We start from the raw sequence: 18,982 nt of genomic DNA on the forward strand, positions 1-18,982 counted from the left end.
AACAGAGCACAACAGGAAAATAAAATATTTGAGAGCACTAAATGATAGGCGAGGCGGGGATATACGCAATACGGAGCAAACAAAACTGTTGGCACCTGTGGAAGCTTCTTCTCACAGGCCCAAAGAGCCACATTGTACTGATACAACGTGCAAAGGCGGAATGATAAAACGCTGAATGTTATTTTTCCAAACATCGCAAAGTGTCTCTGAAGCACACGTGAGCTTTAATGCGTATATCGCATACTGTATAAACATGCAGAAAATGAAGACACCACATACATACTGACGGACTGACCAATAGGAACAGTCAAGCTCTGCCTCTCCTCACCTGATAGACGAGCTAATTCACAACCCTGACTTAAATTCAACGCTCATGCATGGCGGCTTCCTGCTTTGACTGTTTTGAAAGCAGATGTCCAAGGGGCATTGTGACCATTCTTTGACATCGCATGACCACTTAAGGGAGGCTGAGAACATTTGAAAGCTGAGGTCAAAGTGATCAGCACTTTAGAAATTAATCAGTTAAGTCTGCTGATTCAAAAGGAAATGTCCAAAACGGACAGTTCAGGGTCAAACTACTTCCCACCATTTATGAGCATGGAAGTTGTGTGTCATCAACGGACATGCGGAGCTGCTCAGTCTGCAGCTGGCTGCAGTTTAAGATGACTGGCTCTCAGCTCCTAGTGAGGAGTTGCTTCCAGCGTCCTATATGAGCTCCAATTAGATGACAGTGTGAAAAGTGGAGGGCTTGATAGTCTGTGGTTAACACCTAATTGCAAACTACTAGATACAAGAAACAAAAAGCAGATTATAGACTGAGGATTTGCATTGGACTACATTTTCTTAATAAAATGTGGGTAAAATTAATTAATTAAATCGATTCGTAAAGTTTTGTTGACAACTATTATAATTTCATTTGAATGTAGCCTGTAACACATGGCATTTTAATTATGCGGTGTCTCAGTCTGAACATTAGGGTGGGGGACAGGGCTCGAGACTCTTGGTGCTTGCTGGACGGCGCACCACCGCTCACAAGACGCGGCCTCTATTGAAAACCGAAGAGGAGTTCTTCATCCATTTTGCAGAGCATAATTTGCAGTCGGATAACAAAGTGTTGTTATCTCTAATTATCTTAAAGTATCTCCACACAGCTCTCATGGCTTCTGCTCCACCTGCCCAGACGTTATACGTCAGGCCGGTAAAGTGGTATCAGTGTCAGAGTATAGAAGCATTTTTTTTTTTTTTTAAGTCCGAGTACAGACGTATGGTATCTCCACCAATACCGATATTGTTATCGGCATTGGTGCATCCCTACAAAATAGGTCTCCTTTCATGGATTGGGCCAAGTAGTGTAATCTATTTTGCCACAATTGCCTAATGGCACAATAAATCAATGATCACTTCCAGACAATAGACAAACTGGAATAATCACTGAATCGAATATTATGCCAATCACGTGTGTGCAGCAGCAGAAGCCCATCACACTTACTGAGTGCACAATTCAGCTTGCTCACTTGTCATCCTTTGCCCTCAGGGCATTCACATACATTGTATTCTGTGGTTTCTACTCTTGACATCAGTTTAACAAGCCATACATGGTCTGTTTGTTTGTCTTTTTATACAAAGCCATGACTGTATCTGCTGTTGCTGCTGTAAGCGCCTTGGCCTCTTGGGGGCAGTGTGGTACGATGCATGCATGGAGCTGATTATTACAGTACGCTTAAAAAGAGTAGAAGAAGAAAGGCGCAATAAAACTTTATTGTACTCGTTTGTGTGGCACGGTGGAAGACTGGTTAGAGCGTCTGCCTCACAGTTCTGAGGACCCGTGTTCAATCCCCGGCCCCGCCTGTGTGGAGTTTGCATGTTCTCCCCGTGCCTGGGTGGGTTTTCTCCGGGCACTCCGGTTTCCTCACACATCCCAAAAACATACATTAATTGGAGACTCTAAATTGCCCGTAGGTGTGACTGTGAGTGCAAATGGTTGTTTGTTTGTATGTGCCCTGTGATTGGCTGGCAACCAGTTCAGGGTGTACCCCGCCTCCTGCCCGATGACAGCTGGGATAGGCTCCAGCACGCCCGCGACCCTAGTGAGGAGAAGCGGCTCAGAAAATGGATGGATGGATATACTCGTTTGTCACAGATTAGGAAAAATATATGCCTGTTAGTAAGGTTATATTGTCTCTGTATGTGTTACAACAGCATTTCTGGGTAAATATTCAGTATTTGAAGGTAAATCCCTCCCGTAATCTAATGCTAATGTTAGCTAGCCCGGCAATAGGGGTTTCCATTGACTGATAGCATAAATTGGTGATTTTAAAACGATGTGTGTCTTGCATTTAAATATTCAATGAGAGTATTTTTTTTTCACCAACTTGTGTGTCAATAAACAATTTAAAGCACGCTCAGGGAGGGCAAAAGAACATGGGTCCCACGCAACAAGGGTGCGTTCAGGGTGCGTTAACAATGCAGGAACTTGCATACACAAGTGGTGCTACGGCACATTAATTGTTTTTCGATTATAACGTTTTTAGGAGCACGAGAAGCCAAAATTTAAATTGCGATTAATAGCCCAGCCCTAACTTATTTCAAGCGTGTAAAATAAAATAAGTTATTATAAGTACACTGTGGAGAAAAAAAAGACAAACAAAAAAATACACAAAACAAAAAACCAACGCACCAATGAAAATAAGAGAAAGTACAACAATAGCCATTACAATTATTGGTAATAAATTAATTGCTTACGCACACACTTTTTTACACTTTTGACCCAGGGTGACCATAAAAGTTGTATCAGGACTTGCTCATTCATGACTTTTCACCTGTCCCAATTTTCAACTGATATTTAGTCAATGATAGCAGAGTTGCATTTATTAACAGTTGCATATTTCAAGGATTGCTTCATGGGGAATCCACATTAACGTCTGTGACATTTCTTTAGTACAAGTTGCTTGCAAAGCTACTTCCGTATTACTACACAATGATATAAAAGTCAGCTGCCCACGGTCAGTCAGCCAGTATTTCCAGTCTCTGCATTTCGAATTACACTCGGTGGCTTGTTTCTCTTGTTTTATCGTGTGTTGGATTGTTCCCACACAGAATGACCAACAATATCCCAGCTAAATAGATGGATCTCATGGGAAAATAGTGATCAGGAAATGTGAAGAATCCAGAACAAATAACCTCAATGTCTAATGTGAATACACAACTAGCAGAGAAGCAGTTGTGTACAAAAACACCTGCACTTACCCACTTTTGACACTTCCATGTATCTACCTGGGATAAGTTACACAGAGGAAAAGAAAGCAGCAGACAAAACAAAGCAATGTCAAAACAAACAAAAAAAAGCGTGAAGGAAAACATTGTAGCATATACCTGTGTACCTACCTAGAAATAACAGTCACTTCACAGTTTTTCTGTCCATGTTTTCTTTATGAAAAATACAATCACCACTGTAATGACATGTACCGTAGTTGGTCCACTGTAGTGAGCCTCACTGCTCATTCAGGGCTTACCATGCTAAGCCTCAGCACCCCAAGTTAGTTGTTTTCTAATTGGCGGAGTAAAAACTCTATGCTATTTTATTAAGCATCCTTCGCCACAGCTGCCCCTCACGCTCTCCAACTGCCCTGTGTTAACAGTCGAGACATTCAGGTTCTTGAGATAGTCTCTCAGGACCTGAAGTCGGAGACCAACATCAACTCCATCTGCATCCAAAGGCCCAGCAGAGGATGTACTTCCTGCTGCTTGTGAGGAAGCACGGCCTGCCACAGGAGCTGTTGAGGCAGTTCTACACAGCAGTCATGGAAATAGCCCTGTGTTCATCCATCACAGTCTGGTTTGGTGCTGCCACAAAAAAGGACAAACTCCGACTGCAACGAACAATAAAAACTGCTGAGAAAATTGTCGGTACCCCCCTACGCACCGTTGCCAGAATTACAGTAAGACGAGAGCATGCAAAAGCATGCAACATCCTCTTGGACCCTCCACATCCTGGTCATCTACCAATCAGAGGCAGAGTGGGACGGGTTATCATTCCATGCAATGGACACAGGATTTTTTTCTAGACTGGATACATTTTCATGTTGTGGTAACACCCTCTGCGCCGCTCACGACGCAGCAAGCCGCTGGTAGAACGACAACCACAACAGGAACCCTTAAGGCCTCTTTATACAACAACGCCCGCATTGTATCACGGGACCGACGCACTGGCCCTATGCGGTCCCTCTGCATCAATTGACGCGCACAAGGCAAAAATTGTTGCTGCGCGTAGAATGCCGGGGAGATCATCTCTCGTGAGTGGTCCGTTCTAGTCACATGCTGTGATGAGGTACTCAGCGTGCACCTTGGTTCTACATACTATCTACGCTACCGCCTTCTTGACTTTGCGGCATAATTAAACGTATCATCTGGTCATCTAGGTCCATTTGTTTTAACAGACACTGTTTCACGGTCGCCATTGTTGTTGCTTTGTTCTTTGTTACGGAAAGGAAAGTAAAAACGGTTACCGGAAATGTCCAAAAAATGCAGAGGAAACCACCCTGTGGTGTCCTAACCAAGACCAGCCGTAGCGACACCCCCGACTTGGAGGTAAACTGCAGTACATTTTCAAAACTGCGCGCGTGGATTGCGCTCGAGTATAAAGGCAAACTGCAAGCGGGATAGCCACAGTGGCGTTAAGCAGGCGCTGCCCGCACAGGTATAAAGAAGCCTTTAAGGGAAAGTTAACCATTTATTACATTCGCTAGCCTGTGGCCTAACGAGCTAGTAAGCTAAGGGTTGGAGCTAAAAAGCTCACTCGACCGAACGTCAGGGGTCTGAGTTGTGTGCGTGCGTGTGTGTATGTCCCACATAACACACGCACAGTATGGCAAAGTTAACTGTTTATAAACCATAAGCACAGGTTATCAATATTAAGGGAGCAGTTGACTTCAGCGAATCGATTTTCAGTGTCATTTGATTGAGAGGTGAAGGTCTCACATCACAGTCCAGCAGCTCAAGGGCAGGCCTTATTTTATATTCCATCCTATATTTAACCAGATAAAAGCTTATTGAGAGATAAATTCTCTCTTTCAAAAGCCGAGAGGCAGCAGAAATTATACAGCACACAACATGACAACGTTCATACAATAAATATAAACAGACTAAAATATAACAGTGATATTAAAATTTTCTGATTTAAAAACAGTGACAAAGCCCAAATGCTTTCGAATACATACATGGTGATTTTTTTTCTTTTAATTTGGCAGGCTTTAAGATTTATTGGGTCTCTTTAGTGGGTTAATGACTCTAAACCTATGTGTCAAATGTTTAATATTTGTTTAAGTGCCGTTTTTGCGAACAGAGACTGAGTCTGATTTATTTATATATTGTTCATTTATCTAAGATGTTTTATTCATAGTTCTACATTACAATGTAAATGTTCAATGTTCTTTTCAATTGACATGGATTGATTTGAATTATTATGCACTATAATATTATATCAGTGGCATAAAAAAACATTGATACTATTGTTTAGAGTGAGTTTTTGAGAAAAGATATCGTCCTACAAAAAACTGCGACCGTGGCAGGTTGAAACATAATGTATTGAGAGAAAGGAAGAGCAATGGATAACACAAAAATACTGTACAAATGTAAAAATAAAAAATTGCAATAACGACCAAGAGGCAACAACCGTCATATAGCGGAAGATTACTGTATATGCACTCCGTGATGATAAATTGTAGCGACTCGTTGTTCCAGGGTTGCAACTCAGTTTCCAGACATGTGCATTAAGGACTCACCTAATCTCAAGAGCAAAATGATCTGTGCACTACTGTCAATTTAAACTGCTTAAATTTCTTGAAGACTCTGCTCCATTTGCACAATTGTCACTGTCCCAGATTATTGCTCTATTCGTCATTTCAAACTGCTCTAAATTGCTGGAGGACTCTACATCATTTTCACAATTGTCAAAAAAAAAACAAGAAAAAAAATCTATCGCCATTACCACATTATCGGTAAACCTTTCATTGCTCGGTGATGCTCCGTACTGTGTTTTTATGTCTCAAAAGTATTTTTTATCAAATGGCTGTCTGTTGTCGTACTAAAGTGGCTCCAAATACCGGAGACAAATTCCTTGTGTGTTTTTGACATACTTGGCAAATAAAGAGGATTCTGATACTGATGATTCTGATTCATTTGTCAAGCAGGCACATGATTTTTAATTAGTTCGTTGTTGTAAATTATGGTATTTTATGCAGTGGTCCATTGTAGTCCTGGTGGGTGAGAGCATATTTTGGGCCTTGCGCTGAAAAAGTTTGGGAAGCCCTCCTGTGCTACATTTACAGTGTATTTTATTCTCTATATTTATGGTCCGCTGCCCCAATATGTTCTGTTTGGATAAAAAGCTACTTATTGGTGTTACACAATGATAGCATAGCAACGGCTAGTCGCTAGTCTGTGCTATCCATCAATCAATTTATTCTAAAATGATACCTGTAAGCGGTGTCTGGATGTAATGTAGACAATGATGGTGCCTACCTCCACTACGTAAACTCATCGGACACTTTGTTAGGTACAATGTGCACAGGGGGAGCAGCCTTTTTTCTATCTGGGGCCATTTCAGTTGTTATAAAATCCCCCAAGAGCCTTTATAAATTCATGTAAAAAAAATGCTAACAAATGTTTATCATTATATACAGGATTGCTAGCACGTGTGGTTAAATTTTTGGGTGTTTTATATAACAGTTCCTTTGCAATTTTATATGTTTTTAGAATTACATGCTGGACTGGATCTCATGTTCCTGTGGGCTGCATATGCCCCACTGGCTGCAGGTTCCTAACAATTAATCTAATGAGATCCAGTACAAGAGTTGCAAGAAAATTGCTCCTCACTAAGAATGTCATTGACACTGTACATAACGTACTAGCCGTCCATCCATTTTCAAAAGTGTCTTTCATTATTAGGGTTGCGAGTGAGCTGGAGTCTGTCCCAGATGACTTTGGCGAAAGTTGGGGTACTCCCTGGACTGGTCACCAATCAATCGAAAGCCACATATACAACCATTACACTCACATTTATACCATTTGTACATTTGGTCAATTTAGAGTATTCGGTTAACTTCATATGCATGTTTTTGGGAATAGCGTACCAGGAGAAAACTAATGTCAGCACGGGGAGGTCATACGAGGGTAGAAGTCAAGATTTAAACCCAGAACCCTTGTATTGGACCTCATTAGATTGAGCATGTACCCAGTGCTCTTTGCATGAGTGAAAGTTTACTGTAAACCAGCGGCCAGCAGTACGTTTAGTACCTGTGCGTTCAGTGGGGACTTACATGACTTATTCCACCTCTTAATGCCACCACTATCACATCCCAATTACACATCTATCCTATAGCAAAAAGCAATACAACAGCACGCAATTGTGCCACGTACATCATCATAGTCACCAAAGATGCTGATAATTAAATATATTTATGTATGTGCAGGTCGCTCCAGTCATGTTTTGCCAGTCAAAATTGGCTATATCAATATCAATCTCAATGGGTAAAGACAAACTCCCATTGCTAGTTCAAATTACATCAAACAGTACTGCTGATTCTAAAGGGCCTGTGCAGATTAGTTTGAGATTTAGAGGCTGGAATATGATTGGAGAAAAAAAAAATAATAATAATAAATAAATCTAACATCCACATACATGTACTAGGAGCAGTGAGGCCAAGAGAAACACTACAAAAATGAAGAGAATAGTCTGTTGGGAGTAAATAAGTACAATTTCATGGAACATACTTTAGAATTTGGGTTGTAAACGTATAGGTCAGGGCTTCTGATTGTGCTGAGGCAAGAAGCGATGGCCTTGCTGACCCTGACCGACCAAGCACCACTGTGGTAAACTTTCCTCCAATCAACTGCCTGCATCTTTGCATCACGTTGCCTGGCAGCAACTGGTGAAGCAGAAGCCGAAGCAGCAGCAGAAGAAGAAGAAACAGCAGGGATACAAAAGTGGACAACAATGGTGTCCATTGAAGGCTGCTTTACAACCCCCACCGAGATCCTACCTTGAGATAAGCCATCTGGAGATAGTTGTAGGGGATCCGCCTGCGGAAGTCCTGCACGACATCCTCGCTGACTTTATGCATTGACTGGACGCCGATGTCTTGCTCGATGCAGCCGTCCACGCACGCCGCTCTGCGCAGCACCACGTCGAAGAAGGCCAGGTCGGAGACGGCGTCCCCGAACGGATGCTGGTCCTGGCACCTCAGCCGGCAGCGGACTCTGGAGCGCCGTAGTCCGCCGTAGCTGCTGAGCGCCCGCTCCATGGTGCGCACCACGCCGCCGTAGTCGCCGCTGTAGAACGCCCGCACCGCGTCGTCGTACAACAGGTCGTAAGGCTCCAAGGTAGCCGAAGACGGTGGCACGGAGGCGAGCAGGACAGCAGTGAAGACGACTAAGAAGTTGGCGTCCATCGTGGAGGTGTGAGTGGACTCGTGAGTGATGATAGCGGCTGTCAACCTCGACGTGCCGTCCATTTAAACATTCCGGAGGTGTCGCGCAGCATGCTGAGGGCGGAGTACGACGCGACTTCAAGTTCCTTCAGTCGGAGATGCACATTTTTGTTCCGGGCCCCCCGTTTGGCTCCGTTGACTCCTCCTCCTCCTCCTCCTCAAATGAATGGACAACAATCACTGCCCATTTTCTCTCCACTGGGGGTTCTTTGGGGAGTCTAGAGAGTCTCCTCCAATAAACATCGCAGTATTTATACAAAGTACTACACGTAAAACACCACAGATATTAGTATTGTTCAGGTGACAGACATACCAACACAATTTACACATTTATTAAACCATAGTGTGAAACCACCTTACCCTGCCTTCTTCTAGATTTCTTCGCCATTTCTTCCTCCTTACATTTGAAGTAGACAGTCTCCCTCTGGCGGCGGTGTACCCTTACTGCAGATGTCTTTCCTTGGCTCACCGGCGTCTATTTTAATGTTCTCTCTTTTTTTTTTAAATCACTTGTACGAGGGTCTCATGCCTTCTTATATTAAATAACATTTGTTTTATTGAGTAACTGGTGGTCATCTCACTGGCCGTGATGACCATAGCCTCGTACCAGGTCCCCCTTTTTCGACATACATTTTGTATTAAGACACCTGGAAACTGTTTCAAACTTCTGGGAGGAAAAAAACATGATTTACAGTATGTAACAGTTTTTAACGGTCATATAAGGTTTTAAGAGAAGTTAAAATAAAAAATAAAAAAATAATTAAATCAAATAGTGCACGGTGGACGACTGGTTAGAGCGTCAGCCTCACAGTTCTGAGGACCCAGGTTCAATCCCCGGCCCCACCTGTGTGGAGTTTGCATGTTCTCCCCGTGCCTGCGTGGGTTTTCTCCGGGCACTCCGGTTTCCTCCCACATCCCCAAAACATGCATTAATTGGAGACTCTAAAATTGCCCGTAGGTGTGACTGTGAGTGCGAATGGTTGTTTGTTTGTATGTGCCCTGCGATTGGCTGGCAACCAGTGCAGGGTGTACCCCGACTCCTAGCCCGATGATAGCTGGGATAGGCTCCAGCACGCCCGCGACCCTAGTGAGGAGAAGCGGCTCAGAAAATGGATGGATGGACATTCTTAAGTCATAAATCAGCAAGTAAAAAAAACAATGTGCAAATGTGACACAATAATAACAAATCAAGCTATCTTTTGTTGCTGTTCTATTTATTATTCATCTATTGAATTTGTTTAGATATATGATATTGTCCAGAACAAATTATTTGCATACATAAAATATCCACGTTAAAAAAAAAATAACATGGGAGCAGCTGGAAGATTCATACAGCATTTCCATATGATTATATACCAGGAAGAAATGTCACTTCACATAAAAATCTGTCATTTGCACAAGAGATTAAATTGATGCACTTCCGCTGAGGACTACTCCCCCCCACCCCCACCGCCCCCAAAGCATTGTCTAATTGCTCTGTCCAATCTGATTGTGTTTTGTCACATCCATGACTCATGTCTCTGCTAATTGCTCAACTCTATCCCCAGAAATGCAGGGACATCTTATCTGGAAAATGCCACTCCCTGTCCAATACATTGCACTAGCTGCTCTGGAAGTAAAATCAAAGTAAAGATAAACACAATATTTTATATTTCTTATAGAATGCTGTACACAAACTTGAAACTTGGCCATCGTATGTAACGATGTTTTGTTTTTTGTTTAAAGAAATTTATGAGTGAGTAGTACATTTAGGAATTGAGACAACAGTACACATAGAACCTTCAAAGTTGAATGTAATCTGTTGTGATGCCGGTTGACTTCGGAAGTGTTCTGATTTCAAAACAATAATTCCCATAGGAAAATAATCTAAAATCAATAAACTCATAAATCCTTTATTGACTGAATAGGTGAAGTTTTGATGTTTTTGCAATGGTGATGAGAAATTATGCACTATATAATTAAACCAAACTAAAGTAAAACTGGTCACCCATTGGAGACAGCTCAGGTGTTTCTATGATGGTCATAGCACTTTGACTTCACCCCTTTTGTCATTACACCCCCGCCCCTACCACAAAAAAGACACTTGCTAGAGTTAGTGCTTGAAGTCGCTGTAAAGTCAAAATAAATATGTATTCAGAATTTGACACACCACAAACAAGAGTGTTGTTAACATCCTGCGTAATTTGAATGATTTAAAAAAAAAAAAAAATCACCAAATATATAAAATGAGGCTTCAAAATTATGAAAAATTAAGCAGTTCTTTCTGCTCTCAAATGCTGTGGGCTTCCCCACAGAAGGCGCTGAAACTACGCCCTGCTCAACTGTAAAATGTCAATCAAATACCACTTTTACAACCCTGAAAAATCAATGCTAAAAATCAATGCTTATGCCTACATAAGTACATGGTTGAGCCGCAAATATATATCCGCTTAGCTGGCAAAATTGCCACGCCAGCCCGAAGCCCCCGTTCCATATGCTAGCTGTCACCTTCAAAAAATAAAATAAAAAATTCCCCCTTCCTCACTCTTCCACCTTTCTCTGCTTGATGTGCACACACTCACGGCTGACAATGAGGCACCCGAAAGCAGCCACACACACAGACTATCCGAAGGGAAGATGCATTTCTGGGTTGTCGGCATAGCTCGCTAGCTAACTGCATGTCACTACTGCGCCGGATAACAACTGATACAAACAAAGGCGCTCAAGTTCTTAAATAGTAAGAGAGGGGCCAATCATGCCCAACTCCAAAGTGCGTTAAGCGAATCAGGAAAAGTGAAATGGCAAAAAGCTGTTTAACGCTATATCTCCACAACTGAATGCATAGTTCTGTAATGCCACTGGAGAGAGCCTCATCATACCGTTGCAATACACCCGAGAGATCTATTGAGATTAAGCGCCAGAATGAGGCAGCCATTTTGCATTCACTCAATAGCAGACAGCAACATAAATGGTGTTAATTCTGAGATATGAATGACTATGTATGAATTTGTGATAGTGTTGGAACTATTGCATGTCTTCACTGTTACTACAATTGTATAAAGACAAGAGTGTTATGGTTTTATGAGTAGATAGGAGGTGTAAACTCTGCAACTCACGTGATTTTTTTTATGAAGCTGCGTATGTCTTTACGGTTATGCACGTTTGTCTTTACCATCATAAAAAGAAGTGTATTTCATTTGCTCTGTCCAAAAGGACTGCCTTTCCTGTGAATGCCTAAAATTTGAGATCATCAATAACTTTTGAAACTAGGACTTTAAGCCTGGCTGTTTCTACATGCGAGACAGTCATCCATATCAAACCAAGGCGGCATAAAAAATTGCTAAATTAGATTTGTGTTTTTGCACAAGTGTCTTAACTGTTATTGATCAAATTATACGAAAATGACCTATATACTACCAGGAAATTTAGCTTGAACTCATTCGACTTTGGAGGTTCCACTGTAAATCAAAAACCCAGTGCAATGTAGGTATGAGTAATTTTTTCAGACAATGTACTGATGACTAATAGCAATTCATCAGTAGTCATGACAACGACCATAATCGCAGGTCCTTCCTGTGGACTAAACATAGTTGCTGTTGGGCTTGTTGGTTTGCAGGAGGCGGTTGGAGCTTATAGACCTGGACGACGACGACCTCGAGCACCTCTGACAGGTCAGGAACGCTCCGCCGAACGTTGTGAGGAAGCCGCCGGCCCAGCTCACAAACACTGCCTTGCCAAACTCAAAGCTGCACAAACGAACAGTTAAAGACCCATTTCAAACCAGATGCTATACGGGAGAACTGCTGGAAGTGCATGTATATATGTGTGTGTGCGTGTGGGGGGGGGGAGGGGATGATGGGGGAGTTACCTGTGGAGATGATGCGAATGATGGAAGTCGGCAACGATCATCTTGACATACCAGGACGTGATGACAAACGTCATTAAACCTGCACAAAGGAATAAGTACTGAGTAGACATTTCACCCGCATCTCCTATTGAGCCAAAATACAATGTGCAGTGATGTTGAAGTGAGAATGACGACAAACGAGAGGAAAGAATGGAAAGAGCGGGCAGGTGAGTCCTTAAACAACAAACCTTACCCTAAAAGTGCATTGTTTAATTGCTATTGACCAGTAGCAGAATGTTTTAAATGCTAATTATTCCCATAAAAGCGGATGTAATTCATTCCACCACGCTGGCTGACTTCTGTCACTCACTGTTCTAATTTCAAAACAAATGTTCCCATTGAGATCGACTGTAAATGAAAAATGGTGAGATGCAGTGTAAATATTATGTAAAGTTGACTTTTTGCTTGGATGCTGTCAGGCTGAAGAGTGCCTTCCCACCCTTCAATTAAAATTAAACAGGAAATATATATTTTTATTTCCAAAAATGTGTTTTTAAGTGAGCCATTATGACATCAGAAACTACCTTTTTACATAATACAGTTTCTCAGCCTTCGATTTGGATGCTAGGCTGAGCAAAGATCTGCCATTGTCAAGAAACTACAGGGAAGCAATATCAAGTCAAAGCCAAAATGTAAACAAAGCTGCCGAGTTAGCACAGATTATCCGTGTTTATCAGTGTTAGTTTCTGATAACGGGCGCATACTGAAATGTTTGGTTAAGTGTCAACGCGAGGGGTATTTGTCTTATGTTTCCACTGCATGCGCCACATGCATGGGTCTGTACACTGTCTGACGACTGTAACAAAATAAATGCCGCCTCCGTGACCAAATATACAAATTATGAATTATGATTTCACTTCATCTTTATGTGTTTATGTGATTTCACTTCATCTTTTCCCTTCAGACTCTGGGCTGCTTGAAAGCAAGGTGCATAGCTACTCGCCTAGTCGCAATGCCCAAGCTCTGCCCAGTGTTGTCATGGTAATGGGGTGAGCAGTGGCTCATCTGGATGAGATGGAACCACTGCCCCACCCAAAACAGAGTGGTTCCATCTAGAGTGTAACAAGTGAATATTAAGTGGATATTAAGATATTTTTGTAATTCCTTGAAGTATTTTGACCAAAGAATGTTTGAGATTTTGTATTAAGACACCTGGAAACTGTTTAAAACTTCAGGGGGGGGGAGAAACATGATTTACAGTATATAACAGTTTTTAACGGTCATATAAGGTTTTAAGAGAAGTTAAAATAAAATAAAAAAATTAATTAAATAAAATAGCACACCTTTAAATAACTAAAATACTTAGTGGTGGTTTATAGGTACCGTATAGGTTGTCTGTCTTTCGACAGGCTTTGTGCTTGCTTCATTCGTATGTACATGCGCCACTTTTGAAATGAACCTGACCACCTCTGTGGTGGGGTGACACAAAAGACAAAACAAAACAGCAAAACACAATTAGTTCTTCCTGATGTTCACTGAGCTGGAGCCTCACAGGATCTGCTGCCATCTCGCATGAGGTCAAGCACGAGGAAGTTTGACCTTTGTGCCACATTTTTTTCCAGAAAACTGGTTGAACCTCAATCATTACAGTAGGACAGTAAATTAATGTTGAAATCATACCTGCGGCCATGAACATAATCCCTCCAATCCTAGATACTGCACCCTTGGCAGTGGCTCTGCCTTCCATAAAGCGGGTGCACTTCATTCCGATAGTGGAGACCATTAACGCCACGACTGACAGGAACACGCTCAAAAGCAGAATGCCCCTGGTTATCTGGACCTGATCTGCGAGTGGGCAAAAAGTAATGAATTGACTCTCTATGTTCATGTGGGTCCATTTCTTAGTGTGAGACAATACTCAGGCGAGTTATTTTGTTGGCTGAACCAGTGATTCAATCATGCCATGGTACATTAACAATAACAGTGTATACACCGGGTGCACTGTGGGAAATTATCCCATCTATGCCAGTGATGTAATAGTGACAAGATGGCAAGAGGTATATCATTAACCTCTGTATCCAGTCTTTGTGACAGTTTTTGTGTCATGTAAAGTTTGTGCCTTGGCTCAATAAAGCTAGGGAAACTGGCCTAAAATATACATTTTTTAACATCATCTTGTCAAAGTATCAGTCAAACTTACTTGACAGTTTTAGGAGAGAGTCGTGAACTTCGCACGTGGTCCTGTGACCGACGCTGCAGGTCATCCACAGGCCCTCGTAGATGCGATGCGAATGGCCGTGCATCTTCCACTCCACCATGATGGTGGCAGTCACGGTGGCAGCCACTCCAATCAGTGACAGGAAGAACCCGAGAAGCTGCAGTGCTGAGCTGGCCATAACATTCAGAGAGAGAGGAGTAAGCAGGATGCGAGAAGCACAATGAAAAAAGAAAACAGTGCTTTAAAAAGAAAAAAAAAGTTAACTGGGAGGCTTTGCGTGAACAGTTGTGGAAGCTTGTTCAGAGTGTAGGACGTGCTGTGTGCTGCAGCCTCTATTTATGCCGTGTGTGACGCACAAGAGGTCTCCACCGGTACCATCTGATGGGAAGTCCTTTTCTTTATCTGATAATTCCACAAATAGACACAAACAACACATTCGAATACAGTGACCTTTGACACACATTTTACCCAACATACAGTATTTTTGTATAGTATTGATGGTTTTTATAATTGTGTTGTGATAGTGATGGTATTAAGAGGTGGATTAAAGATGCCATATTTTATCTAGTATTTGGGATGCAATATTGGCTCTATGGTGCCTCGATAAACGTGAAATATGAATTAATATCATCCACACATTCCTAGGTTACAGACGTTTTTCTGCTGAGGCCTGAAATCAGGTCATTCGAATTTCTCAAGCTTATCTACGTCACTAGCAAAGAGTTCTGTTTACCTCTCCTCTACGGTGGCCGACAGGGGCAAATTGTTCCTGACACAATGACACACTCTTAGCAGTTTTAGCCACCATCTTCACAAGGTCTTTTGCTTTTGTTCTTGGGTTGATATGCACATTTCAGACCAAAGCACGTTCACCTCTGTGACACAGAACCCATCTCATTCCTAAGTGGTATGATGGCTGGACATTCCCATGCTGTTTATACTTGTGCAAAATTGTTTGAACAGATGAATGTGGCACATTCAGGAATCTGGAAATTGTGCAAGAAATCGAGACTTGTGCAAGTCCACAGTTCTCTTCTTGATATCGCGGTTGATTTTATTTATTTCTTCGGGGGGTGGGGTGTTTTCCCATGATGTTACACAAAGAAGCAGTGTGTTTCAGGTGTGCCTAATATAAAACTAACTCAAATGTTGACAGTACGCCTATCAGAAGCTTCCAAAGAAATGTATCATTATATGGATTTTCCCAAACTGTTTAAAGCCATAGTAATATTCTTGTATATAAACGTGTGATTTTGAAGGAAGTAATGAAAAATTGCCTTTAAAAATCCATCACTCATTATTCTGGCATTTAGCAAAAAGAAATAATATTGGTAATCATAATTGATCTGAAACAAGAAAGGTTTAGTCTGACTTCATATAAGACAGTTAGAAAGTATTTGTATAACAATACAATATGACAGTGTACTCTAGGGGGATGTTCTGATGTAAACTGTCTAAAGTTTTGATGACAAGTCGTCACATTTACACTTTTACTGTTTGTACTGTAATTTGTTGACAGACCATGTCATTGTAAAAGATAAAGAAAAAGACAGCACTGCATAGCGCAAAGAAAAAAATAAAAACAAAATTAGAAACGTGAACATAATACAGTCAGGGAAAACTGTAATGCAGTGCTGTATGTATTACAGTGCAGTCTTCCTCCACCTGACATTTCTGGCTTTAGGGCCACAAATTCTCCTCCACATTACATTCAATATCTTCTCTTGCGATGAAGTATTTCAGAAAATTTGTTGATCATTGGTTGATATACAGTAATGCTTCACAGATTTCCCATTGTTAGACAAAGTCAAGATTCACCTGGCAAAAAGTCTCATGGAAAGTCTAATAGAAATATATTAAAATATTCTTGACCTACAGTATGACAACTTCTCCGACCATCTTGCATGCAAATACTTATGCAATGAACTAGTGCCTAAATGTTATGGGGGGGGGACTATTCAATTGAGAACACGATAAAACTTTTTGATCTACATGACATAACAACGGATAATGTAGGAAACAGCAGAGAATTGTACATCACCATTTGCATGGATGTACCAAAGCATTCGAAACTTCTTCAAAGAAATGAGAAACTGCTTTTTTGGTGTGCACTATGTGTACACTATGATGTGAAGATTAAACTAGTAGTTTGGAGAATTTAAATTCTCATCTGAGAAATGTACCAAACTGACTGAGAAAAACTGTAATATACAGTCTATATCTCTTTAAACTTGTATGACAGCTAATAGTGGTAACTACGAATTTAAAAAAATGCTCATCTAGTTAGCAAAGGTGTTATTACAGTAACAATTTAAACTGGGAACAAATTATTTTACTTTACATTATTTCCTATGATTGTATATTGATTCCAAAGCATTGTTCTTGTAATGTACTAATATAATTTTCTGGGTTTTTTGATGGATAGAAAGCGAGAGAGAGAGGGAAATAATTTCAAAACATTTTCCACCATAAATATGACCTCTGACCTGTACAGCAACTCAATTACAAAAAAGAAATCGTTTCGAGAGGGGACGTAAAAACAAATAACTGACATAATGTGGTTGCACGAGAGTGCACAACCTCTTATAACTGGGATGTGGCTGTATTCGGAATCGACCAATCACATTCGAACTCATGTTAAATGGGTGTCAGCAGTCATCTACCACCATCTAAAGTGCCTCTGACAAACACCAAATAAAGTTCAGATGTTCTAGTAGTTTTTTCCTGAGATTTTTTTTTTATCAGTAGTATTTATCTTGGGCTGATATTTTTTCACAAAAACCTAACATTTGAACAGGGGTGTGTAGGCTTTGCATATCCACTGTAGGTATTTAGGTAGGTAGGTAGGGTAGGTAGGTAGTTTGGTCAGTTGGTTGATAGTTATTTTTGTATAAATGAAATTTACGTGATACAGTAAGAGCTACTGCAAATAACAGAGTAGGCGGTCTTATAAATCAGCTTAATAAATGAAGGTGAACCGGCTTTTCCTCAGCAATATACTGCAGCGAACATGTGTTTACTGGCACAAACTTTGTCTTCATTTTACACAGACAATTAACGCAAACCATTTGACCATATTTGGTGACAGGGGACGCCAGTTTGTAAACAGGCTAAATTTGCCAGATTGCATCAGCTTCCACCCTTTCCTGCAATAAGCTTCAAACTAAAAGAAAACACTTTTTTGTGTCATACACATAATTCATCATCATCACATTTGACTGAAAAAAAGTTTATTTCTGGTTTTAGGAAATACAAATAAGATATATATACAGTCCGGTTGCATCATATTATTGTAAAAGTGCGCTTGGTGTGAGTCATTAACAGTACTGTCTGTCTGCAGGGTGGAGGCTGCACCAGATAGGAAATGGTCACATCAGGAAAAATCTCCTTATCCCCCAAAGTGTAAAACCTCCTGGTTTTTATGTAGTGGTCAAATTTAAATCAATTGTGTTGTTTTTATAGCATGGAAACCTACATTCTGAACCAATCGACAACATATATGATACTAACATGCTTGTTCTCAGCTGAAAAGAATACGAATGAAACACTTTGTGCATCTTAGAGCTAAGATAAGTGTTGTTGTTTGTTTACATGGAATCAAGAAAAAAAAAACAAAGGTTCACAGAATAATGATAAGATCAGATATGATGTTTAACTAGAATGTCATACAGAGTGCAAACCTCCACTGTTGAAAAAAAAAATGAAATTGAAACCTTTGTTTATATTATTATTATATACTGTGCATATATATGTCAACATCATCATCATCATCAGCCGGTGTATTTAATAATTCCATCTATCTACTTTTTTACGTCTATGACCTAATAATATATATATATATATATATATTCAATCCCCGGCCCCGCCTGTATGGAGTTTGCATGTTGTGGGATGTGGGAGGAAACAGGAGTGCCCAGAGAAAACCCACGCAGACACAGGGAGAACATGCAAACTCCACAGAGGCGGGACCGGGGATTGAACCCAGGTCCTCAGAACTGTGAGGCTGACGCTCTAACCAGTTGGCCACCGTGCCGCCTCAAATCATCTTTTCCCATTAAAATGAATGGAAATGCCATCGAGCCGTTCCAGCTTCCCCTGTCGCCCCTAGAAAAAAAATGCTTTTTTGTTTTTTTAATAAGGAAAAATAGCACTCTATAAAATTGTACTTTATAAAAACACAGGGTAATAAAATAATTAAATAGAATAAGTGCCCGCTTTGGCCACCGGGAGGCACTACTGTATAATACAGTAGACATCTTTTTCTGCTGTTCTGCAACTCAGTAAATTGCTGTAATATATGTAAATTTTTGTCGAGGGTGAAGAATATATGCCTGTGAGTAATATTATCGTATTTGTCTATATGTGTTGTCCCGCCATATGCGTTCAAATATCAATTTCTTAACCTGGTGGTGTGTTGGCTTGAAGGGTGGGGGATGATGCTGGTCCCGACCT

General features: G+C 40.9%; 2 protein-coding genes across 2 annotated transcripts in view; both read right to left on the reverse strand.

The window, feature by feature from the left end:
- The window catches only part of p3h2 (prolyl 3-hydroxylase 2), a 66,920-nt gene extending 58,272 nt beyond the window's left edge, over positions 1–8,648 (reverse strand). Inside the window, exon 1 of the mRNA XM_061683977.1 lies at positions 8,040–8,648. Coding sequence (XP_061539961.1) covers positions 8,040–8,510 — 471 coding nt within the window. The 5' untranslated portion in view covers positions 8,511–8,648. The remainder of the gene's footprint in view (positions 1–8,039) is intronic.
- A 1,041-nt stretch (positions 8,649–9,689) lies between these two features.
- On the reverse strand, positions 9,690–14,931 carry LOC133406203 (claudin-1). Its single transcript, XM_061683631.1, has 4 exons — positions 14,513–14,931; positions 13,993–14,157; positions 12,334–12,412; positions 9,690–12,211 (listed from the first exon to the last, which is right to left on the reverse strand). The coding sequence occupies exons 1-4, from the start codon at positions 14,706–14,708 to the stop codon at positions 12,046–12,048; spliced, it is 606 nt and encodes a 201-aa protein (XP_061539615.1). The 5' UTR covers positions 14,709–14,931; the 3' UTR covers positions 9,690–12,045.
- Positions 14,932–18,982: the final 4,051 nt, after the last annotated feature.

Source organism: Phycodurus eques, chromosome 8 (assembly GCF_024500275.1).
Source record: "Phycodurus eques isolate BA_2022a chromosome 8, UOR_Pequ_1.1, whole genome shotgun sequence".
NCBI lineage: Eukaryota > Metazoa > Chordata > Actinopteri > Syngnathiformes > Syngnathidae > Phycodurus > Phycodurus eques.